The following is a 26,865-nucleotide window of genomic DNA, read 5'->3' as shown; positions in this document are numbered from 1 at the left end:
CACTAATCTGAATACAGATGTGCTGCAGTATGTGTCATTTCCCCATATATTTTACGTTTTAAATAGGCAAGTTGTGACTGGCCCCTTTATTACAAGAAAGCGCCACTACCATACTGTACTGTAGCGGACTGTACTTACCATGCTACTATTGAGGTTTTTGTCCACCTTGCAGAAGGTGTGTGGCGGGGTCTCTCCTTTACTTGGAATGATTATACATATGTCTGTCACGGCCAGGGAAGTCTGAGACATGCTGTCTGGGGCGCGCCGGTAAGTAATATATATCCTCTGTGATGAGGGGCTGCTGATATTAGCAGGGCGTCCGGAAGGAGTGGTTTGAATAATATGACAGCCCTGCTTGAGTCTTTCCTTCCACTCGTACAAAACCCTAGACAGGCACATACAGAACATTATTAGTACAGGTATCAATCAAGATGATCACGACTTTGAAATGCCAGACAATTATCTGACTTAATGTTTGCTGACTTAATGTTTTCCAGTGGTCAGTGGTACTTGTTGCTTTGACGCTTCTCAATTTGCTTTTTTTTTTGTTAGTGAATTAAAAAAAACCAAAAAAAAACAAAGCTGGTAACTCCCAGATTGCTAAAGTGTGGCATCATTACATATACTGTAGTACTGCTTTTTAGACACAAATTATTCTAAATTGATTTTATTCAGTCCATGTGGCAACCAAAAAAACAAATCATTGTTCTCTTTATGTCAATCCAAGTGCATAATACATTCCAGAAAAATCCAAAACATATTTATGAAACAAATAACAACAATCAGCCTGTTGCGTTTCACAACACAACTTCAGTGGAACCAGAAAATCTTAAACAGCACAAAGGCAAATCACTACTTGCTAAAAACAAACTCCTATAGTACCAAATCAGCAGCTCCACTTGAACTGTTTACAATCATGTTTCTGTACTGGGTATATTTGCAAGGCTGTGTGCAGTACTAACACTGGATTTGCAGTGTATTTAATTGACAAGTAATGGCTGAATTGTATCTAGCACAGATTAACTATGTTTGGTTTCCCCAGGATCTGAAAACATTACTAAAACATGAAGAAAAGCTGTGCGGTCCTAATAAGCCCCGTGAAGGAAATCCCCTTGATGAGGAAGTCCCTTCACAATCTAGAGGGGAGGAACAGAATGATCAGAATTATTGTCAGAGTAATGAATCAGACATGAAGTTATCATTTTCAGTCTTGCAGTACATACAGCAAAGACCTGTCTTGTCAAGGTTGGACAGTGGTTCCCATAGAGATTAAATGAGAAATATTTTCTGTGCTATTTACTGTAACCTGGTAATCTACAGTACTTGAAAGGGCCATCGTTAAAAAGGAGTGGAGACACGTCTTAATGATGTTATATTATGTACAAGGATTATTCAAATAAACATTCCACACGCCTTTTTGTAACAGCTGCAATTTAGTGCAATTACCCAAGATCAGTGAGAGGTGGTTTATCCCTGCCTCTCTTGTAGCACAGGAAGATCTGGGGTCCCATGAGGCTGCCATTGTTGAGATCTGCAGACAGTCCTGTTGGAGTCGTGTCCACACATGTGTAGCCTTGTGGCACCTCCTCTCCTAGCGATTTAATGATGATGGCCACGTCTGTGATCGGGGCTTTGGGTTTGGCGATCTTGTGGCAGATGTCATTGAAGTGGATTTCCTCTTCGAGTGGTTTGGATGAATCGGTCAAACCCGCCACCACAAAGTAATCGGCAACACGAAAGCCTTTGTCTTCCATCATCTTCCATCACAGCAGGTTATATCTGTAAGCACAGGTTTTACAAACAATCAGAAAAAGAACAACACTCTCCTGACTCCAGCGGCCGGGTGAGTCTTTCAGCCTGTGTTATGTCTGAGGCACCAATCCATGCACTACGATATCCCCGACAGTAAAATGCAGACCTCATTATCATGGTTTGGCTTACTGTATAGCTTGCCTGCTGTAGTTTTCTTTAGGGCAATGTAACATTTTAGCTGACATTTAAATTGCCCTGGCATTTTCTTAAGGTCAGCAGTGCCAATCACTGCAGGAGTGATGATTGTAATCAAAGTTAAAAGCTCATGGGAACATATAACAATAAAATAAAAAGCTTCTTATGTACCCTTTAACTTCAGTTTTATACACATTGGGGTAGTATGTGGACTATATCAAAATATTTGGTGGCTGCTTCTGCAAAACAATACAGTATAGTCTCACATTTTCAACCCAAAGCCTACAGCCTATATTATCTCCCGTATTCAGTCTCAGTGGCATGTGTGACTGTATTAACACAAGAATGAATGAATGGTGCCACCCATACCCACCTCGACTGAATAAACCTGTGTTCTCAGTACAGAATTATCCATTATCCTGCAACATACAGTACAGCAAGCCTCTTCAAGGACAAAAAGTGACATCTCGTTCTGACATAATGAACAGCCAGTTTATTAACACAGCAAGTAATTGAGCACAATAAACATTGCAGAGCCAATATAAAATGGTCAGTGAAGCAGCTATGGTATAAGCAACAGAAATCTGGAGCAGTCCTCCTATTGACAGAACTGTGTAAACTGAGATTTGCACAAAATATGTTTAAGGTCATGGAGCAGTTGATCTATAGTGTGTTCCAGGGAATTAGATTAGGAACAGACATTTGGACAAAACGAAGCTGCGGTCAGCACATAGCCCTGCCAATGCAATAGAAATGCATCTGGTAGAAATTCAGGCAGTCCATGGCGTACAACACTTGGATACTGGCAGCTTGCTGTTTTTGGATGACCTGGATTAGTGCCGTTAGGGTGGGAGCCTTGTTTAAAAGGACTCCAAGCTTCAATCTGTCCAAAAACAGCACCCCCCGATGATACTGTATCCACAACACACTCCAACAACATGTAAAGGGTTGACTTCTCTCACCAATCTACATCTTAGTAACACAAGACATATTCTGAAGTTCTTGATAGGGAACACAGTACTGAAAGAATAAAAACCGTACATTGCAGGCACACAACACTACAGCAGGATTTGAATTAGAAGAGTTAGCGATGGTTAAAAAGCACAAATCCTCTTTCTCGGAGACGGCACTAAATCTGCAGTCCTGGATTGAGACAGGACTTGAGAGAAATCCGAAGACACTTGGCATTTACCTCATCTAAAATAACCCCTAAGCATTTGCTATGTGACGTTACCAGACAGATGTTCATATCCTTCTGGAACCCGTGAAAAAGCTGAGAATTAAGTTGGGAATTATGTCTGGGCTCATTCAGGAAGTTTTAATAAATGGCATCATAACAAAAGCCAAATTTGTTTTCACAACAACGGCATCTGCACATCTGCTTTACAAGCTGATGTTTTTGTTCTTGTCCACTGCAAATGTTTTGAAAAAAGCTAAACTGTTTCTACCTGTTGGTTAACAAAATGCACCCTAATGTTCATATCCTGCTGATTCATACCAAGCTCTCTGCCTATATATTGTGAACTGTGTTAAGAGTTCCCGGGGGGGGGGCTGGGGGGGACGGACGACATCACCTCAATGAATTCCCCCCATCCCATAAAGCAGCATGTGAAGTTTGGTGGCTGAGTGCTCTCTAAACACTGGAAAGATCTCTTGCCTACACAGGGTAAAGAAATTCCCCAAACGTTAAAAATTGAGATCCGCAACTGAATCCCTATAATTTAGCTTTCAACTCAGATTGGGAATCCAAATGACTAGTCTTTACATTACGGGTGGTCCACTGATTAAAAAAAAAACAAAAAACAAAGAAGATGCTGTCTTAATACTTCTGGGACAGGACAGAGAGGGGGGGGGGGAGTAACTGTAAAAAAGTGAGTGAGGAAGAGTGAGAGTGCTGTGCATTTCTGTAAAAGTAAAACAAAATTGCATCCAAAAAATAATAGTTCAGCTTTAGGTCCTTTTAGATACACCAGACATGTGCAGGTGGTTGTAAGAGCACTGCTGTAACTATTGTATGGCTTCTTTGTATTGTATGTTCAAAGAAGAGTTTGTGTTGCACCGACAGTATCAAGCTGTGCATCTGTACATTTGGGCTATCAAAAAAGCATGCGTCAAATTGAATACCACCACGTCTAAAATTATGAATAGTTCTCTGGAAATCAAACTAAGCGCACTGTGCCACAAAACTTGTTTTTCAACAAGCTGACATGGACAGCAATCAATTTAGGGAAAGAGCAGCTCTGGACTGACACTGTAACAGAAGCAGGCAATACTGCAGGTGACAATATCAGACAACAATGAATGCACTCAAACGATACCGACAGCAGTCATACTGCCACACATTTTAGGAACTTAACTCCAAAAAGGTATAAATCACATGACTGTGGTTTTCAGTATACGACTACTTCTGCAATACATCCCATAAGAAACAAAGAGCAATCACTCTATCTGTGACACAGCCAACATTAAACAAGAGAAGACACAGGGTAAAACACCCTCTTTATTCTCTGCCCTGTACAATAGCAATGATACTGAAAAGGCATGAAAATGAGGATTGGTACACTGTCTATTTCCCCCCCAAAAAAATAATGTATGTCTTAACAATTAAAAGAATTAAAAAAAAAAAAAATCACAAATGGTGCAATTTACAATTGTGCTCTGGTGTCCTTAATGAAAACTGAAAAATCAACAATACCAAAATTAAAAAAACAAAAATCTTTGAATTTCAACAAATGATCCCATTTTCCAGTTTGTATTGCTTGTACAGGACCCAGTTCTACAGATGGGTAGACTTCAGGCACACAGCTAAAATAACCAGCCAAGACCACACAGTGAGCCAAGCCCCTATTCTAAACCAGGAGCTCTGGCTCAGTCCCAACCCATTATAGCAGCGAACACATTTCAGATATGAAACAATACCCTCCTCAAGTCCTACCTTGGTATTAACTGGACCACAGCTTCTTTCTTCCTCTTCAACATGTGTCAATGAAACTCTGTTATATTCACTATAGAAACCTGAACGTCTTCTTTCGTTCTAACACTGCTTTACTAAGACTTGCATCATTCGACATTCACAATCACCGTCAATTCCTATTGCGTCAAACTCATTTTCCGGCTGCTAACATTTATGCAATCATGTTTTTGTTTTTTTTGTTAATTCTCCTGATCAGGAAGTTTTGACACCTTTATTCTTCGCACATCAGACGTGACCAGTGACCACCAATTTTGTAAACAGTGCGAAATGCAAAAAAGAGATTTCTAAATACTTGCTTCAGATAACCATACTTTAAGGGGTAAAATCACACCTCACCGTTAGGAATCGTATTAGAATGTTTAAGGCTAGACTTGACTTAAGTTGGATTGTTTTACTGGATTTATACCATGTCAGCACAAGACTTCATCAAACACATCGTTCTTCTCTGTGACTTAACTGTGGGTCTCACAGAAACTTCAGCTTAATGTATAAACAGCAACAGACACCTCAAAACTGCGGATTTTGAATTATTTTTAAATAGTATTTCATACTTTAACAAAAGTATATCTAGCTTTCATAGTGGACCACCGTCACAAAGCGCTTTACAGAGGTAGGCTGTGAACTGTGCATTACATGCAGAGTCACTTACAATAGGACACTGATTTAACATCTCATCCTCAGGATGGAGCACAAGGAGGTCATGTGACTTGCTCAGAGTCACACAGTGAGTCAGTCAGTGGCCGAGGTGGCTTCTGGTTACATGCCCTGGACTTTAACCACTGGACCACACTGCCCCCTCTGACATTAACAAATAGAGACATGTCTCCTCCGTTCTTTGATTTGTGTGCTGCTGATGGAGTTTGAACCACACATGTTTTTACTGTGTTGTTTGTACATTGCAATCGTTTTTCAGGCATTGTAATCGTCTCTTTATTGTTTTCCAGGACCCCCTTGTAAACAAGGCCTCGGCCTCAATGGGTAATTCTCCTGGTTCAATCAATAAATATTTAATGTTCATTGTACACTGCAGTAACCTCACAGGCCTTTTAAAATACTATAGCATGAGCCATAAATGCGTCACTTTGGTTGTTCCCAGTTGTGCATATACAGCAGTACCATTAAAAGCAAGGATCGGAGCACTTTAGTGACATCCATGGGCTGTGCTGGACTGCAAACCCACCGCAATGCCAAAAACAGTCCTGACAGCTGCTAGCAGCCTAAGAGGGATACAGAATGACAGCCAAGTCTGACTCGGAAACCAGCTTACTTCCATACAGATTTAGCAGAACAGAAGAGCTTTCAAAATTCAACTTCACCCTATTAAGTTCTTGGTTTTGAAGAAAACCACTCCACATTACAGTGGCTTCTTTACTAAATGTAATGCTGTTCTAAAAAAATGTTTATAGCTGAATAAGGTAAATATATGTATTGCATTATACAGGAAAGCACTTGGGGTGTTAACAGTTCATTGTGTAACTTTCTTTACATGACACAGTATATCGTATCGTAATAGATGTACGTATCGTTTGTGCTGCAAAGATCAAATGCTCAAAATAGCTCATTGTAGTCCACCAACTGGTTCTTGAATGGAAAATAAATACATATCGAATACACACATATAGAATTATCATATTATGAATGATACAAGCAGTTCTATATGAATGAAATACAGTTTGTCCCTGGAATGCACCTGCACTCTTACACTTTGATCTTTTGACTTTTAACCATAACATAAACATTGAAGAAACCTTGAGTAGAAAAACATGTTTCCGCTTCTTTTTGGACCAGGCAACTAAACTTCAAGAAGGGCTTGTTGAAAAACACTTTCGTTTTTTGCATTTTGGTAAGTCTTTCTTGTAAGCTGCTACTTCTGGTTTAAACAGAGCAAGTTAAAAATGAACACTGAATTGCTGAAGCAAAGTCTGCAATCAGCACCAAAAGAACACTTTGTGCTTTTAAGTTTCCGTGTGTTCAAGAGGGCATCTGTACTCAAATGAACCAAGTTACTATAGAGCTGTGCAAGACACAGCACCAGTATATCACGGCATATCATCTTTTCAACATCTGACATGAGTGTTAAATGCACAACAATATTAGGACCGGTCTAGGCCTTACACTGTATAGCTTAACTTCCTGAACATGTCACAAGCTGCAATTAGTTGACCAAAAAACAGTAGAAGTACTTTACCACAACAAAATGTTCATGGGCTGCTTGAAGTCTTTTCTCTGTTTTAAACATGTGTGTGCAGTTAACTGACCTTGCGTGATTCCAAACATCCCAAGCTCCTACAGTGCCTGTCAGTCTGTAGAGTCAGCCTCCAGAAGAGGCACATTCTAACACTGTGATCACGCAATGATGGGGGTGGGGACAAGGACAGTCGTTTTCCCTGAAGACTGTGCTGATGGTGACAACACTCCAGGGAGCTGTGAAATGCTGAATTAACACTGATATTACATCGAACTGAGCCATAGCTGATGAGAAGAAAACAGTACGGGATATTATACTGTGTGTACTTGGGATGAAAAAAAACAAAAACATGTACTTAAACAGGTCTTAAGACAAACCCAGCACAGTGCTTATGACTCTGTGCTTTTTCTGCAGTCTGACCACATGAAATACTAACCTGCAGTTTAGTGCCAATAGTGTGCTATAATCTGTGATCCATAGCCAACCCTGCATTAAATACTCAGGTGCTCTGACAGTAAACAGTATTTTTTGTGCCTCAGTAGCCAGGATTAAAATCAAGGGCAATCTGTCTGCCGAGGACTCCCAAGAACCCAGCAGGATCTGGCAGTTTTCTACGAGGGCACCTCAGCGTAAGCCCATCTGTCAAAAGCTGCTGGTCTCCAACATACAAAGATATCGAGACTCCCAGGCAAACCCGAGGAAATTCTCACAGCTCAGGGTGATTTCTGATGATCTCCAGTTAAGTCCGGCTTTGAGCAGGAAATAATAAGATCACTATATTAAACAGTGAAGCTTTTACAGTACAAAACATTAGCATAAATGGTATACATTTTACAAATCTTGCACATGAAATACATTAAATAGTAGAATTTTCAATGATTTTATTTATGTGTACTGTATTTAAAGAAGGCTAGACCTTGAACCTGGGGAAAAAATAAGAACAATAATAACAATAATTTGGGGAAAGGTGACAAAACAGGTCTGTCTTTTATAATAGCCAGGAGCTAGTGTTTGGTTGACTGGTCCGTTTGCAAGTGCGGGTTTTGTTTGAGGCTTGATGGTTAGCAAGTGACCTGAATATAAGACAAGGAGAGTGACGTTTGCTGCAGGGAGTAGTAACACAGACACCAGGAAGCACCATCACTCTACTGGCTTCTGTTTGTGACTCCTCTTATAATCCCCATTCAGGCAGGCTAGTTGTTTTATGTGACTTTAGGATTCAGGGCCGCTGGATTTCCCTGCACACAGGTGCAGTATTTCTTATTTTATTCAATACCTCAAGCCACTGAAACAGGATTCAATAATGTATTTCCCTGGGGTAAATTAAATATTTCTGAATTCCTTACCTTGAGCGAGACAAGAAAGGCAAACCATAGTAAACCAATGCAACTTGAATTAGATTTATTTTTAAATACAACCACCATGTGCATATGCCAATTACATTAGGAAAATATCGAATTATCTTTATGCAAATTAAAAACACGTTTGGCTGGCCTGTGTAAATGAGTGTGCTCTCAAAGTTCCTAATAATACGTTCAGATAGGTAGTGAAGTTTGGTGACATACCAGTACCTTCAGTTGTGAAGTTACACGGAAAGGTCCACACATCATAGTTCATTCCTGTAGCAGCACTGTATTCTCCAGTCAGCTGCACACATTTTGGTACAGTAGGCTATATAAAAAGTTCAGTTCTGGGTAAGTGATGAATTAAATCTTCATTCTGCTCATTTCCCTACCAGATCTTACCATTGCCTGCTTCGATAAAGTAAGAAAAGAGTTGTCCTTGGATCACTAATCCATTGAGAGCACGCAGTGATTTAGAGACACAGTTTAATCTTTCATTAAAACCTCATATTTTACTGAAACAATAGTGCTTCTTATTGTTTGTTTTCTAAAGAATTGCAATGTTATTTTTCCTGGAGCCAGCCCTATTAAAAAATGTATGAAACATTAACCCTGATGCTAGGGGTTCACCATTAAAAGAACAGGGTACTGGAACCTGACGCCTTGAATTAGTAACAGGGGGTTTAGCAACAAGTACATGACACTTTGTGAAATGAATAAAACTACTTTGATGGTATGATGATAGCAGATTCATCTATGTGTACACAGCTTTCCAGACCTTTTTCAATAGTAATTGTCTTGGGTGTGCCGTTATACTCTTCAGCCAAATTTGACAATGAGCATGATATAAGATGACTGCTAGCCTCTCTTACTCATACCATTACACAATATGACTGATTCCTCAGTTTCTAATTCCTAAATCGCAATCCAAGTCTACCGCGCGTACTGGCCAGCTAGAGTGGACTATTATTATTATTATTATTTATTTCTTAGCAGACGCCCTTATCCAGGGCGACTTACAATTGTTACAAGATATCATATTATTTTTACATACAATTACCCATTTATACAACTGGGTTTTTACTGGAGCAATCTAGGTAAAGTTCCTTGCTCAAGGGTACAACAGCAGTGTCCTCCACCGGGGATTGAACCCATGACCCTCCGGTCAAGAGTCCAGAGCCCTAACCACTACTCCACGCTGCTGCCCTAAAGACTAAAGAGCCCTTTTGCTGTATATCTGCAACACCAATTTATAGGGCAAACCCAAATATAAACATGTCTACACTGTATGTATGAAACGGTCTGTTTAACCTCAGTACTGTTGTTAATTATAAGAAGCTCTACGTGCCCCATTTATAAAATGATTACCAGACTGAAAGCATAAAATAGACAGATCTGACCTACAGTACGCACTTGGCAAATGCAGCCCACCTAAATTCAGAGCTCAGATTTCAACACTGCTCTAGTCCTGTCACACAGAAACTGAAGCCCTGCAATCCTGTTTCACTGCACTGCAGAACAGAACCTTTTCAAAGGGGAGATGCAAGTACATTCATTCTCCACTATTGAATGACTGCAAACGAGAGCTTTTCTCTGGGCCAGCTAATTGTTTTTAAATTTGGAAACAGAATGTACTTCTGAAAACCCCTTTGGTAACCACCAAAAAAAAAAAAAAAAAAAAAAAAAAACTTTGGTATTTGCAAAGCTCGGAGTAAAAATACAAAACTCCCTATTCAGAGAGCATTCAACCCTCCTGGAAGCACAGAAAGTAAACACGTTTCCACTGTCAGCAACTGGACCCTGCAATAATAGATAATGCTGCTAAGGTTTGCCAGACAGGTCAAATGCAAGATCACAGCTTATTCAAACTGCACTGTCATCCTTTCCAAGAGAATGTCTATTATTCACAACACTGCTATACTGTTGAAAACAGGTTGAAATGATCCAAACATGTCTATTACCCCATTAGGTATCAAAATCATTTTCTTTGAAAAAATGAACACAATCTGTACACTACGTAATTGATGCATTACATGTAGACTTAACTTTTGAGATCAACTAAATTAGAGTAAGTTATCATAACAATAGAGTTAGAGAAAATAAGTAGCAGGCAGATGACAGTTACAAATGCGCCACAAATTACAAAGTAGCCTGTCCTCAAATTAGGTCAATGACACTTAATGGGTTAGTTTCAACAGGCAATTATGTTGATTATAAAACTCCAAAGTCCTTTTATTTAACTTGATTAACCACACTAATAATGGAAGTACCCTACTTGTAGTTGTAAGACGTGTCGGAGTTGATTCCATTAATAACTCCGCGTAATGCGAGGCAGTGGTGTCACTCCGTGCCCGTGCTATTTACTGTCATGCTGCTTTAAATAAACGAGACCAAATTTCACATGGCTGCCCCGATCAAGCCAAGGACCCGGCTGTCTGACTGACTGAACCCGGAGACTACACAAAGATGTTTAACTAAATAACATGCTGCATTTAAGGACGCCCAGTTCCAAGCTTACCTAAACCATCTGCTTCCAATCTGAGTAAATAGCATACGGTGCGTGTCTGCGTTAATCTTAGTTGTTGCACTGACATGAAGACAAACAGAATATACAACCAGTGTCTAAACGCCGGCTTTTATGTCCAGTGTGCTTCAGGGGGGTGTATTAAGTACGTCCAGCACCTTGCTCACAGCTAGACTGGGGTTAACAGAAATCGCTGATCTTTTAAAAGCTACTGGTAATAATAAATTCGAAACTAACACGTGCATATCCGCATTAGTACAGCGCATCCCTATATATGCAGCACATCAGGCATGACTTAAACTAGATAAAAAAAAAAATACCTCCAGATTGTCCAATCGTCCTAGTAGTCGTAGTTGTACACGCTGGTAAAATAGGTCTCCAACGAAGATTTCCGTTTCAGAAAAACGACACCCGTGTTGTTCACTGCCACCGAGGCAACACGAGGATCGTCAATATTTATACTGTCAGCTCAGAACACAACGGTTCCCAGCAGCCCAGTGACAGCGCGACACGTTCCGTCAACATAGCGGATAAAAACACAACGTGATAACGCCGGGGAGCCTTTTCATAACGAAGGACAAGCGCCGCCCACTTACAATACTGAGAGCCGGGGTTGTGTTCTTTCACAGCGTGTGCAATATTGGGCTGAGAAGAGAGACCAGCAGCACTCGGTGTATGAAGTCCAGTTCCTCAAGACAGAGAGCCCACTCCCCTCGTCGCCATTTTGGTTGTGATGGGAGATCTGAGGCGCGCGGCGTCCTGTCACGAGAGCCGACAGCTTGGCTGGAGTGTCGTGGATTCCGCGGGGTCCTAGTTAACGCAATGTATCTCATGAGAGCTCCCTTAACGAGGGGTCAAGGGGAGCTGAAACTATACTATTAGAGGGTACTTGAACGTTTCTGGAGGATGCACAATGAGGCTCATACGACTATACGCGCAAATTGTAGAGTTACATTGTCATTGTGTGGGATAATCTTAACACCTGTTATTTACATGAAGCAAGGTGCAAGCAAGTGAAACAGACCACCACATCTTCCCAAACGACGTTCTTCTCCCTACCTTATAAACATAATATTAAAGGACGGATTTCTGGATTACTCCGTAAATATAAACACTTTCAGAAAGTCTTTCTTCTCTCGCACAGTAATACTGTACGTAAAAAAAATGTTCTACGGGATAGTTGTTATTTTAAAGTTTTCTAAAAGGATAAAAGCTATGCAACACTGCATTGTCTATTTAATCACTACCAGCAACACTCTCTCCCAATACAAAAATATCTGTTAACAAATTACATTTTCTGAGCAACTCCATTTATTATTGTTTTGCACTGCTGTTCGGCGGTTGCACGTGTAATAATGACGTAACCCGTAGAAAGGTGTGAGAATGCCACCTAGTGGAGACTGAATAAGTAACATAGTGGATGAGTGTGAGTTGTTCAGTCAGTACAAGCCCTGTCCTGTACTCACAGCCAGACTTCAGCTGTGCAAATAAATCAAATATACACATTAGTTACGAAGTACAGCCTCCAATGGCAGTCCATTTAAAAGTAGCATGTGTCAAAGTGGAACAATACAGGTTTTGAAAATGTTTATTTTATTTAATAAAACCTCCCTACAAACACATGAAGGTTTCAGTGTTTTTTTTTTCTTCTTTTTTGTTTCAGGCAGATTTATTATTGACAAGTAAAATAATACAAGAGTATTCGGTTCGTTTTAGCCTGCAATCACTCCTTTGCGTTTTATTAGTAAGAAAGTTTTAGAAATGTCTTGGCCTTCATTTCCTCGCTTATTATTGAGGAATTATTGATTAATAATATTCAACAAATATGGTCGTGTGAAAAACAGTAGTAACAAAACATCAGGTTCCACCGAGATTTGAACTCGGATCGCTGGATTCAGAGTCCAGAGTGCTAACCATTACACCATGGAACCGCTGAGGTGAGCCACGCTCGCGCTTCTTATAAACAGATAGCAATATATCGTTTGGTGATTTATTCAAGAGATTTAAGTATCAGATGTGATTGGTTGATTTCGGTATTGGGCGTGTCTGTTCTGACTCAGAGGTTTGGCGTCAGCTCCGGCTTCCAGGCGGGAAATTTGTTTTGACTGGACAAGTCGGTTAGATAAGAATTCAGTCCTACTACAGAAGGAAAAGTAGCAAATTATACTGTTTATTTATCAACAAAATAAATAAAAATAGAGGTAAGTCCGTTAATGAATTCATAGTTGATGTTGCCATAGTAATGTTGTTACTATTATTATTTATTTCTTAGCAGACGCCCTTATCCAGGGCGACTTACAATTGTTACAAGATATCACATTATTTCTACATACAATTACCCATTTATACAGTTGGGTTTTTACTGGAGCAATCTAGGTAAAGTACCTTGCTCAAGGGTACAACAGCAGTGTCCCCCACCTGGGATTGAACCCACGACCCTCCAGTCAAGAGTCCAGAGCCCTAACCACTACTCCACACTGCTGCCTAAACTTACTAAACCTAAAAGTAACGTTAACAACGTTACAGATATATTATTAAATTAAAAGTGCTTTAATAAAATCTAAAACGCCGAATAATTTAGTCTGTGCGGTGACTAAAGGTAAAGCAAGGAAAGCCGCGTACAGCATGAGTTGTGTTAGAAATGTCTTGTGTAACGTAACGTCAGGAGCCATACGCGTTGCGTAATTTGTAAGCCTACCTTGTTCTGTCATTGTAGTTATTACATTTACAGGCTGCTGGCGTCTGTATTGAAAGAAATGTAGAAAGAAAAAAAACCTGTTTGAGATGCATGGGGCTGACACTTAAAATGCTTTCTCATTGCACGTGTAGCAGATCATAAAGCAGTAGGACATGTGAGGAAGCTGGACTTTATGTAAAACAAACAGAAATAGCAATGTGTACTGTCCTGAACTGCCCTGCTGAACTAAACCAGCTGTTCGCGTACGTGCTGCATGACAGTGTAAGACCGCAGTACTGTTCATCTGACACGGGAGGGGAAAAAAAAAAAAAAAACCTGAAGTAGAATAATATACGAAGTTGCGGAATTAACCATACCACCAGCACCTCATGTATAGCTGTGTGTAGTGGCGACCGATGGGAAGAATGTTCCACTCTCTGCAACATCTGTAATAATAAGATTGCGATTGCATGGGTCTGCTTGCTGCTGCTGCTGCTGCTGCTGCTGGTTCCAGGTGGAGCTGGCGTGTGAGCAGAGATGGAGGAGAAGATTGTGATGTTGGCAGGAGGGGAGAAGCTGGACGGACTGCTGCAGTGCCTGAAGGGCATCAAAGACAAGGAGGTGAGCTTAATACTTAATAATTACAACGTAGTTCTAATGACATGGCACACAATACAGTAAATGAAGCACCACATCGGTAATTTTTATATACTGTATATATCTCCTGTACTTTATGAGTGTGTTTTCCTTTGGACTGTGTTTTGTGCTTTGACGGAGTTGCAGTTTGCATGTCCTGAGTGTTAAGTTTGTGTTTCAGCTGAGCTCTCTGATCACACGCAATGCTGTGAAGGGGAAGGACATGGGGCTGCTGATCAGGGCTATATTCAAAGGTAGGGACCATCTGTGTCTGTGACTAGTGCCCCTCAAAGAGCGAATGCAGTGGTGACTCTGATTTTTGGATTTACAGCTGTGGTTGGTGTTACTAACTTCCTTGCTTGGTTATGTATTTGTGAACTGTTTCACTGGAAGTGATTGAGATGTCGGGTCCATGTGATGGGAGGAAGGTTTGTGATTGCGGATGGTCTTTGTTGTCACAGGCTCTCCCTGTTCTCAGTCAGAAGGAGTGAGGCGAAGGCTGCTCCTGTACAAACACTGCATCCAGCTGTGCGAGTCTGGGGATCTGCAGCTGGAGGTGGTGTCGGACATCATTGGGCTGCTTATGCTGGAGGTACAGCATGTATCCCTTGGATTGTTTCTGTTACACATGCCCATATGTATCTATTCTTTGCATGCATACATTTTATACATGCATTCACATATTAGGATTATAATTAGCACATATTTTTTCTGGGAACAGTGTTATGACAAATAGTACTGTGCTGTAACTTACATGGTTTTTAGATGCTTCTTACTTCATAGCCTGGCATTTGGGATATATGCTTTCATTTCAGACAGTTACTCCACCTGTTACCCTACGTGCTTGTGAATCAGTGTTTGCTTTGTTAAGGGAGGTCATGTTTATAATGAACCTAAAGATTTTCTTGGTTCTGGTCACAGACTCACCAGCTGCCTGGACCGACCCTGGCTGAGCTGGCCACTCTGTATGTAGACGCTATCAAAGGAGGGTGCATCACTAATGGAAAGTCCCTGGAGCTCTTTCCAACCGTCCTCACTGCACTGGCATCAAAGGAGACCCTGGCTTATGGAAAAGGTAAGGGGACAACCACAGCTGTGACGGATCTTTCTTATTAAGTATAAAGAGAAGACTACCCCCCCAGGCCCTGTGGTCACATCTCCACGTTCCAAGTGTCCAGTAGCGCAACCTGTTGTCTTCAACGTTCAGAGTTCTCCTCTGAGGTTTCATTTTTCTTATCATTCACAGGTCAGCTGAGTGGAGAGGAATACAAGAAGCAGCTGATCAACAGTCTTTGCTCCAGCAGGTTAGTCCCAATTTTATTTTCTATAATCATTTATTTATTATTTTTACTTTAAAGAATATGGGCCATTTTAATCCCATTTATTTTTTGTAATATATGTAATTTATTTTATTTTTATCAGGTGGGACCCTCATTGTGTAATTCACCTCACCTCAATGTTCAGGTACAGTATACAGATCTGGTGTGTGATGTTTGCCTCCCTCCTTTCCGCCTCTCCCTCTGACCGCTTACTCATTAACTCTCACCCCCGGTCCCTGCCCCCTCCCCCTCAGTGTCTCATCCCTGGCTGTGTTTGCTACAGGGATGTCCCTGTGACGGTGGAGGAGCTACAGTTTGTGGTTGAGAAGGTGCTGCGGATGTTCTCCAAGCTGGATCTTCAGGAGATCCCACCCCTTGTCTACCAGCTCCTCCTTCTCTCTGCCAAGGTGAGGCAGTCTAGTCCAACCCGAGAGCTCCACACTCTTGTTTGATTCCTAAGCTTGCGTGAAGTAACAGTACAGATCTGGTGACTTTCATGTGAGATCTGACACTTTTTTTTTTATCTAGTGCATTTTTCTTTTTCAGGGCTGCAAGAAGAATGTCCTGGAAGGAATCATTGCTTATTTTAACGAGCAGGACCAGTGTCAGAAAGAAGAGCAGAAGGACAGTGAGTGAGTATGAAAACTTAGTGAAACTTTGGAGTGGCACCTTTTCACTGAACTGTACTAACCACACAGATCATATATTTCAATTAAACAAATATCCATCAAAGTTTGGAGTGGATTCCACACAAACCAGACCATCATCAGTAGAAACCATCTGTTGAAATGTGCATAAGGTTTCTCTTTGTTGAAACCAGGCTCCGTTGCCTGACGGTGGCTTGATGATTTACAATCCGTTGTTTTTATAGATCCATGGATGTCGAGGTGGCCTCAGTCCCTCAGGACCAGCTCCGCCACGTGGAAGGAACAGTGATTCTCCATCTTGTGTTCGCCATCAAACTGGATCACGAGCTGGGGAGGGAGCTTGTTAAATATCTCAAGGTGCCGTGAATTCATTTGCTCTCCCCCTCTGTGGACGTGGACGTTGATGTATCTTTATTTTCTAACCGCTGCCTTGAGGCTTCTGATTCAGTTCTGTTTCCATGGCAGGGTGAGGTGGGCAAGATGCTGTGCCCCTTCAACATCGCGCTGGTGCTGTCTATGGCCAGGATCCACCGCTTCGAAGAGCAGGTCTGAGCCCCTGCACGTGCCCCCATCACTTACACAGGACAGCAGAAACGTTTGGTTACCATTACAGATCTCCATCACGGTCCTCCTGGAGTTTTTAAACAGTCAGATCACCATACTGAACATTTTCTCTTCTCTATGAAAAATAATCCTTCTTGGTACCATCTTATCTCTCTTGAGTTACTTGCAGGGGGTATTGAATTTTAATAAGTAGACATTTAAAACATGGTTGGTTTTAATTGGAATACCAAAAGCTCTGTTTTAAAGTTATTTTTTATTTATTTTTTTCTAATTCACGCAGGTATCCGACTTCCTTAAAACCGCGATCATCAAGTGCTTTAGAGATTCGCAGATCCAGCAGGGCTCCAAGTTTATCCAGGAGCTGGTTCCACTGCACTGCAGCGTTTCTGATATGATTATGGAAACTGTCAAGAACAGGTGTGAAACATACCTTTGCCTACTGTCTTGTTTTAGTTTTGTTAAACAATTTGCCTCCACCTTGAAAACCCCTCTAAAAAGTGATGTGTTTTTGTGTTGCAGTGTGTTTGGCTGGGACCACGTCACACAGGGGCTGGTGGAGCTGGGGCTCATGCTGATGGATTCCTTCGGTCCAAAGCCTGGCCCCTTCGGGAAAGTGGCCGAGTCAAACCACAATGCCCCCAAGACTCCCGCGCAGCAGGCCTGCAGACTCGGAGCCCAGATCCTGCTGGAGACCTTTAAGGTACAGAAATAAATCCTAGTCCACTGCACACAAGCAGCTTACATGCTTTCCCTTCTTGTCGTGTGACTGCTTTTATTGCAGCAGTTAAAAGCTCTGTACTCTGGTTTCACTCGACCTGGAGAATAAGTTGATTGTAGATGTTGTCCAGATGTTTTTTGGGAGCACCGCATAAATACATTTCTGACACACAGCACTCCATATTTAAGCCCTATTAATTAGATCACAGCATGGTTCTCCTGCCATCCTATTGATTTCTTTCAGGTTTCAGTAGAAAGCCATCTGAAATGAGCTTTGGTGTTTTGTTTTTCAGGTGCATGAGCCAATCCGAATTGAGGTTCTGGAGCAGGTGCTAAACCGAGTGATCACGAAGGCAGCTTCTCCAATCAGCCACTTCATAGGTACTGTGTGTGTGTGTGTGTGTGTGTATATATATATATATATATATATATATATATATATATATATATATATATATAATATATATGTGTGTATATGTATATGTGTGTGTCTATCTGTTGGCTGCTCGTGTGATGGTTTTAGCTTCCAAAGCACCTTGGCTGACCAGCCCCTGACCACAATGCACCATTACCAATAACAGTACTTTTCGCCCTCTCCTCCTGCCACAGACTTGTTCTCGGACATTGTCGTCTCTGCACCCATGATCCTCCTGGACTCTTCCTCCAAGGTTATAGAAGCGTTCGACCACCTGTCCTACCTGCCTCTCAGCACAGTGCAGGGGCTGCTCAAGGCAGTTCAGGTGAGGGAGGAATGTGTTTTTCAAGTTGGGATACCTTGATCTTAATTTCCGCCGGTCACCATTTAATAAAACGCCTGCACCTGATTCTTTTTCTCCCCAGCCATTACTGAAGGTCAGCATGTCCATGAAGGATTCCCTTATTTTAGTTCTGAGAAAGGCAATGTTTTCCAGGTAAACTGTGTGTGTGTTTGTGTATTCAATTATTAAAAAACAGAACATAAAATAACTCTGCAGCAATATGCCTGGAAACATTTCTCAAACTGTGTGTGTGTATATAGCCATATGATAATAGCATATATCTGCATTATATAGAGTGCGATTTATAAGCTGCTATGCAAGCGGTATTACTTTGTTTGACAATTGAAATGTGTTCTCCTCTCTGTAATGTCCCCTCAGCCAGCTGGATGCCCGGAAGTCTGCAGTGGCTGGATTCCTCCTGCTGCTGAAGAATTTCAAGGTGCTGGGCAGTCTGGCCTCCAGTCAAGCCAGTCAGAGTGTATCTGCAAGCCAGGTGAGGACCAGAAGTACTGGTATTTCTAAATGATAGGGAGAATAAATCGGCTGCCACATTATATTAAAAAAACAACAAAAAAAAAAAACATTTGCCCCTCTGTTGTTGCAGATCCAAGTGGATGTCCACTCTCGCTATAACTCTGCTGCTAATGAAACATTCTGCCTGGAGATCCTGGGCAGCCTGCGCCGCTGCCTGAGCCAGCAGGCTGACGTCCGGCTCCTGCTCTACGAGGTGACCTTCCTCCACAACCCTTCTCTGATCAGTGCACAAATGTACCCTCGGCTCTGAAAGGGAATCCCGGACCTCTGATTAGCTGTACTTTCTGTTTTGAAATGCTTGCAGGGATTTCACGACGTGCTCCGCAGAAACTCCCAGTTGGCGAGCTCTATCCTGCAGACGCTTCTTTCTCAGGTATGTGAAGTGGGGGGGGGACTTGCTGTCAGGTTTCTAATATGATTAAGTTCCAGGGATATAGAGGGTTGGGTATTGAGCCTCCAAGCCATACCAGCTTACTGTAGGAAGCAGTGATGGTCTGTTTGATGATCGTTGTCTCCTTGTTGTTTTGCAGCTGAAGCGGTACTATGAGCCTGAGCAGGACCTCCTGCCCCCTGTGAAGCTGGAAGGGTGTATCACAGCCCAGGGGGACCAGATCTTCCTGCAGGAGCCCCTGGTACAGTAAATGCAGCTCTGTCAGCACGCCAGGCTGCATGGCTCCATTGAGTTGTTCTCAAAATTGACTCCATGAACTAATACAGTACAGTGCCCGGTGTAATTGAGGATCTTGCTTGATTTAGAAGGGAATACTTCTAATTCGTGTAAATTTAATACAAAAATAAGTCAGCTGAAAGGTGGTCCATGAATAAGTCACATTTTGTGTTGTGGTACCATCTGTACCTCCTTTTTATTTTCTTCAATATGTATTCCCCCTACACCAGGCCCACCTTCTGAGCTGCGTGGTGCACTGCTTCCTGTGGTACCGAGAGCTGCAGCGCCACAATATCCACGAGGAGGAGGAGGAGGAGGAGGAGGAGGAGGAGGAAGGAGGGATTCAGGAGGACCTGGAGAACATTCTCGATTCCCTCACACGACGCATGATCAAGAGCGAGCTGGAGGATTTCGAGCTGGTCAGCTGGTTTCTCGGTTCACCGGGTTATTTTATAAGACCTAACTAGGTCTTATAAACGTTGACTCGTTTTATATCCGCAGTTCTGGCTCCCTGTTCTCTTTTGTAAAGAAACACAGATCATTAGATTTCATTGGTGTTTGCGCAGTAAGGTAACCTGGAATGGCTGTTCGGTTTCCCTGTTTATTTGTGCTCAACCTTCTTTTTGACATTTTTTGAAAATGTCATTCTAAACTAAACATGTTGGTCAGAAACTCCCCAGGCGAGTTCCAAACCACTCAGTTTGTTTAATGAAATCCTGTATCCCAAATATGAATTCACTTACCTGAAGGAACAAGCCTTTGTTGTTCTTCCATAGGATAAATCTGCAGATTTCTCTCTTTCTTCGAATGTGGGCGTGAAGAATAACATCTACGCTGTTCTAGTGATGGGCGTGTATGAGGTCCTCATGGAGTTTAACTTCAGCTGTGCCATTTACAGGTAACGTGAGCCAACACCCATACCGTGCTGTCCTCTCAGTCTGGTGAAACCCCATGAACTCTTGACCAGTTGTTGTTTCCATTGCGTCCCCGTGCAGTAAGAACCGTTTTGAAGACCTCCTTGGCTTGTTTCACCGCTACCACAAGCTCTCTGAAATCCTGAAGGAGAAGTCTGGGAAAGGGAAATCTCCTTCCAGCAAACCGGCCCGCAGTCTGCTGTCTGTCGGCTTCGTCTCCACCCTGCTGACTGCACTCTTCAGGTAAAGACGCTCCAGCTGACTCGCTTCATCTTCATTCTCTATGTATTGTATACATGGCAGGGGTGGGGGACAGGTTTCAGACAAACCAGTTTGTGTCATGTGATTAAAGTCGGACAGGCAAACTGATCTATTTCATGTGTTACGGGTCGGGCAAACTTAACTCGCCAATAGAGAAATGTCGCGTTGACATAAACTCTCAAAATAACGTGACATCAAGCAATGAAAGACAAATAGCAGCTGTGTAAGTTATAGTGGAATAGGCTGAAGTGAATGGCACGCAGTAAAATGAGGTTTACAGTACTTGCTGGTAAACGCGTTAAAGTCCCACGTGTGTGTGTGTGTGTTGGGTCAGTTTTTACAATGTAATTAAAAGGAAATGGATCTGCTTTGCTAGATTTCGCTCTTCTAATGATTCACGGTTTCTTAAATCCAATCCCTAGCAATGTCTTACTCGGTGAGTGCTGGTGTGAAGGATTCAACGTGTGTGTTTGTGATTGTATTGGGCAGGGACAGCACACAGAGCCGTGAGGACAGCCTCTCTGTCCTGCGCTCCAGTACCGAGTTCCTCCGCTACGCTGTCAGCGTGGCGCTGCAGAAGATCCAGCAGCTGGAGGAGACGGGCCACACTGACGGACCCGAGGGGCAGAACCCCGAGAAGACTTTCAGACACCTCTGTGAGATCACCAGGTGAGTCATAAAACACAACGCTCTTAAGAATCTACTGATGAACCTACACTCCACCCCCAACAATATGCACCCTGGTGGGTTTTTTTCAGGGTGCTGCTGTGGAGGTACACCTCGATCCCGTCTGCCGTGGAGGAGTCTGGCAACAAGAAGGAGAAAGGGAAGACTATCTCCATGCTGTGCCTGGAGGGGCTGCTGAGGATATTCAGTGCAGTGCAGCACCGCTACCACAGCAGAGTCCAGCAGTTCCTGTGCGCTGTAGGTGAGGAAACTGGACCTGTAGGGTGCAGAGTAAGCCTGTAACGCATGAGTGATCACCGTCTATCCTCCAAGCTGTTTTACAATATGGAGAGTAGGAAGTCTTCAGTTTAATTAAGACGTGTATAGCTGCCTTGGCGTGGGTTGAGAATTTGTTTGTTGTGTCTAAGTTTTTTTTTTTTTTTTTAAATATAAAAGTTATCTTATTCTCACCACACGTTATATCTGAATCTGACACTTTGTTTGAGCAGAGACCCATGCAGTAAGGGTTAAGAGCATTGTCTTACGGTGCACTGAGTTGATAAATAAGCAGATGGTATCAGATGGCCTTTACAACCAATACAGTGCGGTGTTCCTATTGGAGTTGACCAGGGTGTGGATGTACTGTTTATGTAATCTGCTGTCAACCAGGTGTGTGCTTCTTTATTCACTGCAGATGTGTCAGAGGAGGAGGACAACCAAGCAGAGACTGTCAGCGTAACAGAAAAAACTGCATTTCACATCCGGCAGTTTCAGGTACAGGAATGCACGCGGGTCTGGCCTTTAAAACAGAGGAAAGGAACCCACTGATCTCATGGGTTTAATAGCCTTGTCTGTCCTCCCAGCTGTAATACTGGGCAGAAACAGGCGCCGATGGAAGACTGTGGGAGTACTGTGATGAAGAGGGACAGGAGTGAAATGATTTTGTGTTGAATTGCAGCGATCCCTGGTGAACCAGCTGAGTGGGGGAGAAGATGATTTTAACAGCAAAGAAGCCCAGATAGTGGTGAACATCCTGTCTGTGCTCTCACGGCAGCTGGAGCCCTCGTCACCGCAGGTACTAAGAACCGGCACAGTTCAGGACTGCTGTAGGAATGCAGACAGTAGCGCACAGCTGAGCAGTGAGAAAACAGAACATAGCTTTAGGTTCTGGAAATTCAAAGATTCATGTCCCTGTTCAAAGTACTGCTGCTGTCTGCTCTTCTTATTGCTAGCTTGACCAGCTTGTGCACATTTTCTTTTATTGCAAAGTTAAGAATCCTCTGGCTTAAGTGTGGTGGTTTGTAACTACATCTTTATTTTTGGAGGATGTCATTCTGGTGGTGAAGGCTAATCTATTTTTTTTCTTGGCAGTTTGTTGAGCTGTTGTCCTGGACAGTTAAGATATGCAAGGAGAGCAGGTTAGGTAAGGAAACAAGTACAGCACATGGTACTGTTTAATCTGAGCAGACTCTTAGTGAGGGGGTTGTGTACAGCACCCTTAAATTAGAGAATGTCTTGGAGCAGAGAGTTCTGTAAAGGGGTTTTAATAATTGCAGGGATGGAAAGCATAGCCGTTTCACCCATGCCAGGTTTTACTACAAGCTTGATTAGCTACAGTGAATAGGTAACAAGCTCAGGTGTATCTTATTAAACTCCTAGTAAAACCAGAAATGGATCTAACTGCATTGCAATGAGTCTTGTTTCCATCCCTGAATTGTTTAGGATGAAATGAACACTGAATGTGATGTATGGTATTTATCCATGTAATAATTTTGTCCAGCCCAAAAGCCCATTTCCATTGAAAACACCTGTAGTATAGTTTGTGCATTTCACCCCTGTACGTCAGTCTCTATAGTTATTATATTTATGTAGTTTCTATTGGTTTGTTTTTCATCACTCAGAGGATCCCCAATTCTGTAAAGGGCTGATGTCCTTGCTGTTTAGTCTCCATGTGCTGTATAAGAGCCCAGTGAGCGTGCTTAGAGAGCTGACCCAGGACATTCACAGCCACCTTGGGGACATTGACCAGGTAGGAACATCCATCCATCCATGGCTAGCCATGCTACGCTGCGTTGCATATAGAAATGTTGCATTAGATTATGTGTCTGACTCCTCCTTTTTCTTTTTACCTCCTTGCAGGATGTCGAGGTGGAGAAGCAGTCTCATTTTGCCATAGTAAACGCCAAGACCGCAGCTCCTACCGCCACTGTGGGTATACAATAGAAACTTAAATAGAACGGGCAGGGTCTGGAATCAGGATACATTGGCTTCTATTCGCAGATCGGAATTCTGTGCAACCTCCCTGGTATTCAGACTGAAATACACTTGCACGCAGTGCCAGCACTAGTGATTTTAAATAACCGCCACAAAATAATGATCTGAACAACAGCAGTACTTGTATCTGTGAGCTGTTGAGTTTGCTGAATAAACCTCATTGTCAGCAGGATAGGTGAATGAAGCTACAGCGTGTTGTTAAACCTGCCCGACTCCTGTTTCTGTTTGTAGCTGCTGGTTTTGTCCCAAGTGGGGAGGATCCTGGATGAAGTGGACTGGCTGATCACTAAACAGAAGGCACAGCTGAGCAGTGATAAAATAGCATCAGGTACTGGAAATTCAAAGAGATTTTCATGTTGAAAATACTGCTGTTCTTGCTATGGGTGGGTGTCTTTTTTTTTTTTTTATTCACAAAATAATAACCCTGTCTGTAAAGATTTGTTTTAAAAGATGATTTTGTATGAAGGTGATAACTCTGATGGCTATTGTTTTTGATAAGCAGAAGCACGTTGTTCAGAAGAAATAAAAGTACACATTTTAATGTTGTAATTTTTTTTTCAGCAGATAAGCAGTCCCAGGCTGGCGTGCAGCCGGAGCCGGTGGAGAAGGCACTGATTCTGCAGCTGGGGACCCTGCTGACTGGGCTCCACGAGCTGCTGCAGACCTGCCTGCCTCCAGGAGGCTGCGTGGACACTCTGCTCAGAGAGCTAACCAAGATGTATACCATCCTCACCTCCCTGGTGAAATACGTGAGTGTGCCCCCTGGTAGTGCTGCCAGGTCAAGCACCTGGAATGGGTGCCTCACCCACTACCCATCATCCCTGCCTTCTGCATAGCACCTGTTCAAACATCATCGTCATCTACAATTCTGTATGCGCTGCCGATTTTTCAAGATTTCCTCTCTCCCAAGGCTCATGCAACTAAAACTGGTCTCCTGGTTCTTTTCTGAGTTTGCTCCTCGCAAATGGAAAATGATCCCTTTTGACCTTTTTATACCGGATTCCAACCTGTGTTTTATAACTGTTTGAGTACACTAAGTTGCATCTATTTTAAACGATTGATACCAAAGGGTTTTGTTTATTTTTATTGTTTAATATAATGTATGTGTACTTGCTGTTTTGTATTCTGTACTGTGTGACTTTCCACCTCTTGCATGATGACCTAATTGTAAATTACACCTATTTGGTACATGTAGGTAGGTCAGTAACCAACCATTTCAATCTTGTGTCCCTCCAGTATATACAGATGTATACAAATCAACTGGGGCCTCTCCCTGCCAGGTTTGAGAAGCTGGTGAGTTTGTACAGAGTTTTGTTTCACTGCAGGAGTTAAAGCAAATGTAAAATAAAGTTTAAAAAGACTTATTTGGGTAGACTGACTTGTATATGTAATGTAAAAAGCAGGTGCCTGACACCTTGCAGGGGCTGTGTGTTTGTTGTGTATAATCGTTTGCTCTTTCCCTGTTAGGTGAAGCTTTCGGGGTCCCACCTGACCCCCCAGTGCTACGCCTTCATAACCTATGTGCAGGTAATTATGAGCTGAATGCAGTGTTTATCTCACTGACAACATTTCCGAATGCTGGGGCTGGTCCATTTTAAAATCCTTTTTCTTTGTGTGTCTCTCACCCTGAATGGACAGCGTGATGACCTCAGCTCTGGAGGAGGAGAGAAGAAAAAGAAGAGGAGAGAGGAAGCCACAACTGCTGCTTCGGTATGCAGCAGACTCCCATCCAAACTCTTCCCATCACACCGTGTTTAACCTGCATAGGAGCAATTCCATTAGCATGTTAAAACATGCTTGGAGGACTGAACGCTACTTTGTGAATGTTTACACTTCTAATCAGTGTGCAGTAACATACAGTGCTAGCTAGTATTGTTTAGGTTAGCAGACATGGTTTTTTATTATTATTATTATTATTATTTATTTCTTAGCTGACGCCCTTATCCAGGGCGACTTACAATTGTTACAAGATATCACATTATTTTTACATACAATTACCCATTTATACAGTTGGGTTTTTACTGGAGCGATCTAGGTAAAGTACCTTGCTCAAGGGTACCGAAGCAGTGTCCCCACCGGGGATTGAACCCATGACCCTCCAGTCAAGAGTCCAGAACCCTAACCACTACTCCACACTGCTGCCTTTTTTGTGACTATACTCCCGTTTCTCAGGCCAAAATGCTACGTGAGACGAAAGCCATTCCCAACCTGATCTTCAGTATTGAACAGTATGAAAAGTTCCTCATCCACCTGTCCAAAAAATCAAAGGTAGGTTTTGGGGAGAAAGTACAGTGACCCTTTAATTCGGCCATCACAGGCAATGTCATATTATGCTGATTAGGATGTTCTCGAATATCAGGTGGCTAAGCAGGGATGGAAATAAGACTCCTATTGCATAGCCCTTTCAACCATTCCAGGTTTCATTAGGAGCTCGATTAGCCGCAGTGTATAGGTAACAAGCTTGTTATTAAACTCATAGTAAAACGAGGCATGGGTCAAACTGCAGTGCAACGGGAGTTTTGTTTCGATCCCGGTTCACCCTTATGCTAATGAAGGAGTGGGTTGGAATACATGCTTTGTTCTGCACTGGCAGGTGAATCTGATGCAGCACATGAAGCTGAGCACGTCCCGGGACTTCCGCATCAACAGAGCCTCTCTGGAAGCAGCACTGCAGGAGCAGGAGGGGGCCGAGAACGAGAGCCAGCAGGTGAGCGGTTCAAGCTGCACAAACAGCCCAGGTCTGCACGAGTCTACTGGGGTTTAGACCCTGGTGATGTGTGCGTGCCTTGGTCAGTTTCAGCAGTAAATCCTTCATTTTTTTTTTTTCTTCTACTTTAGATTCCTGTACAATTTTAAACTGCAAAAAATAGAGCAACAGGTGATTTGAAAAAAATTAAGAGTGTAAAAGAACAGCACTTGTTTTAATAAAAATATCCTTATTTATAAACAAAAAAAATCTACATAATTTACATAAGTGCACTTTTTTTTCTTTTCTATATAAAGACTGGTTCACAGAGCACTGTTTCCCAAGAGCCAGAAGAAAGCCAGGAACCAGAGAAGAAAAGAAGGAAAAAGTCAAAGTAAGAAAGGGTGTGATACGCAGAGCTGGTAGTGCTGCCATGTTCCTAGCCAGATACGGACTGTATCTCTGCATGAATTACACTCGCACAGAAGAGACTGGCAAGATTATCAGCTCTGAAACTAGCTTGAAGAATTGGGTTACATAACTGGTGCCATTACAGAACTGTTCATAGA

The 26,865-nt window shown here is 42.3% G+C and overlaps 2 protein-coding genes and 1 non-coding gene across 10 annotated transcripts in view; 1 reads left to right on the top strand and 2 right to left on the bottom strand.

Annotated features, from left to right (window-relative positions):
* The window catches only part of LOC117428558 (C-myc promoter-binding protein-like), a 38,609-nt gene extending 26,710 nt beyond the window's left edge, over positions 1-11,899 (bottom strand). For 5 of the 7 annotated variants that reach the window (XM_034047684.3, XM_058995422.1, XM_034047686.3 and 2 more), the window contains exons 1-3: positions 11,297-11,899; positions 1,447-1,779; positions 139-385 (exon numbers count right to left, since the gene is read on the bottom strand). In XM_034047684.3, coding sequence (XP_033903575.3) covers positions 139-385; positions 1,447-1,757 — 558 coding nt within the window. In that variant the 5' untranslated portion in view covers positions 1,758-1,779; positions 11,297-11,899. The remainder of the gene's footprint in view (positions 1-138; positions 386-1,446; positions 1,780-11,296) is intronic. The other 2 variants (XM_058995421.1, XM_034047688.3) reach the window with 2 other exon arrangements.
* A 936-nt stretch (positions 11,900-12,835) lies between these two features.
* Positions 12,836-12,907, bottom strand: trnaq-cug (transfer RNA glutamine (anticodon CUG)). Its single transcript has one exon. It is a non-coding gene; the product is annotated as a tRNA-Gln (tRNA).
* A 137-nt stretch (positions 12,908-13,044) lies between these two features.
* LOC117427737 (Fanconi anemia group I protein-like) lies at positions 13,045-26,750 on the top strand. Of its 2 annotated transcripts, none has more exons than XM_058995419.1 (38): positions 13,045-13,177; positions 14,168-14,274; positions 14,471-14,543; positions 14,751-14,881; positions 15,211-15,364; positions 15,536-15,593; positions 15,712-15,753; positions 15,892-16,015; positions 16,155-16,240; positions 16,480-16,612; positions 16,721-16,801; positions 17,100-17,236; positions 17,339-17,519; positions 17,830-17,917; positions 18,146-18,276; positions 18,377-18,447; positions 18,673-18,787; positions 18,899-19,021; positions 19,133-19,201; positions 19,359-19,460; positions 19,726-19,914; positions 20,272-20,393; positions 20,491-20,652; positions 21,160-21,339; positions 21,429-21,598; positions 22,031-22,110; positions 22,295-22,411; positions 22,708-22,759; positions 23,238-23,365; positions 23,476-23,544; positions 23,842-23,938; positions 24,175-24,359; positions 24,847-24,903; positions 25,078-25,137; positions 25,249-25,320; positions 25,783-25,878; positions 26,204-26,317; positions 26,614-26,750. In XM_058995419.1, the coding sequence occupies exons 2-38, from the start codon at positions 14,191-14,193 to the stop codon at positions 26,692-26,694; spliced, it is 4,014 nt and encodes a 1,337-aa protein (XP_058851402.1). In that variant the 5' UTR covers positions 13,045-13,177; positions 14,168-14,190; the 3' UTR covers positions 26,695-26,750. The 2 variants fall into 2 exon arrangements, with proteins under 2 accessions (XP_058851402.1, XP_058851401.1); XM_058995418.1 differs by having other exon boundaries at positions 24,172-24,359.
* The last annotated feature ends 115 nt before the right edge of the window (positions 26,751-26,865 follow it).

Source organism: Acipenser ruthenus, chromosome 21, assembly GCF_902713425.1.
Source record: "Acipenser ruthenus chromosome 21, fAciRut3.2 maternal haplotype, whole genome shotgun sequence".
NCBI classification, from domain to species: Eukaryota; Metazoa; Chordata; class Actinopteri; order Acipenseriformes; family Acipenseridae; genus Acipenser; species Acipenser ruthenus.
Note: the sequence above shows the minus strand (reverse complement) of the source record. Positions and strands in the feature narration are given on the sequence as shown.

Coding starts and splice junctions, on each gene's coding strand:
- LOC117427737 (XM_058995418.1), top strand. CDS start 14,191: ATGGAGGAGAAGATTGTGATGTTGGCAGGAGGGGAGAAGCTGGACGGA. Junction 16,802..17,099: donor TCCACCGCTTCGAAGAGCAG/GTCTGAGCCCCT, acceptor TAATTCACGCAG/GTATCCGACTTCCTTAAAAC. Junction 18,788..18,898: donor AGAGTGTATCTGCAAGCCAG/GTGAGGACCAGA, acceptor CTGTTGTTGCAG/ATCCAAGTGGATGTCCACTC.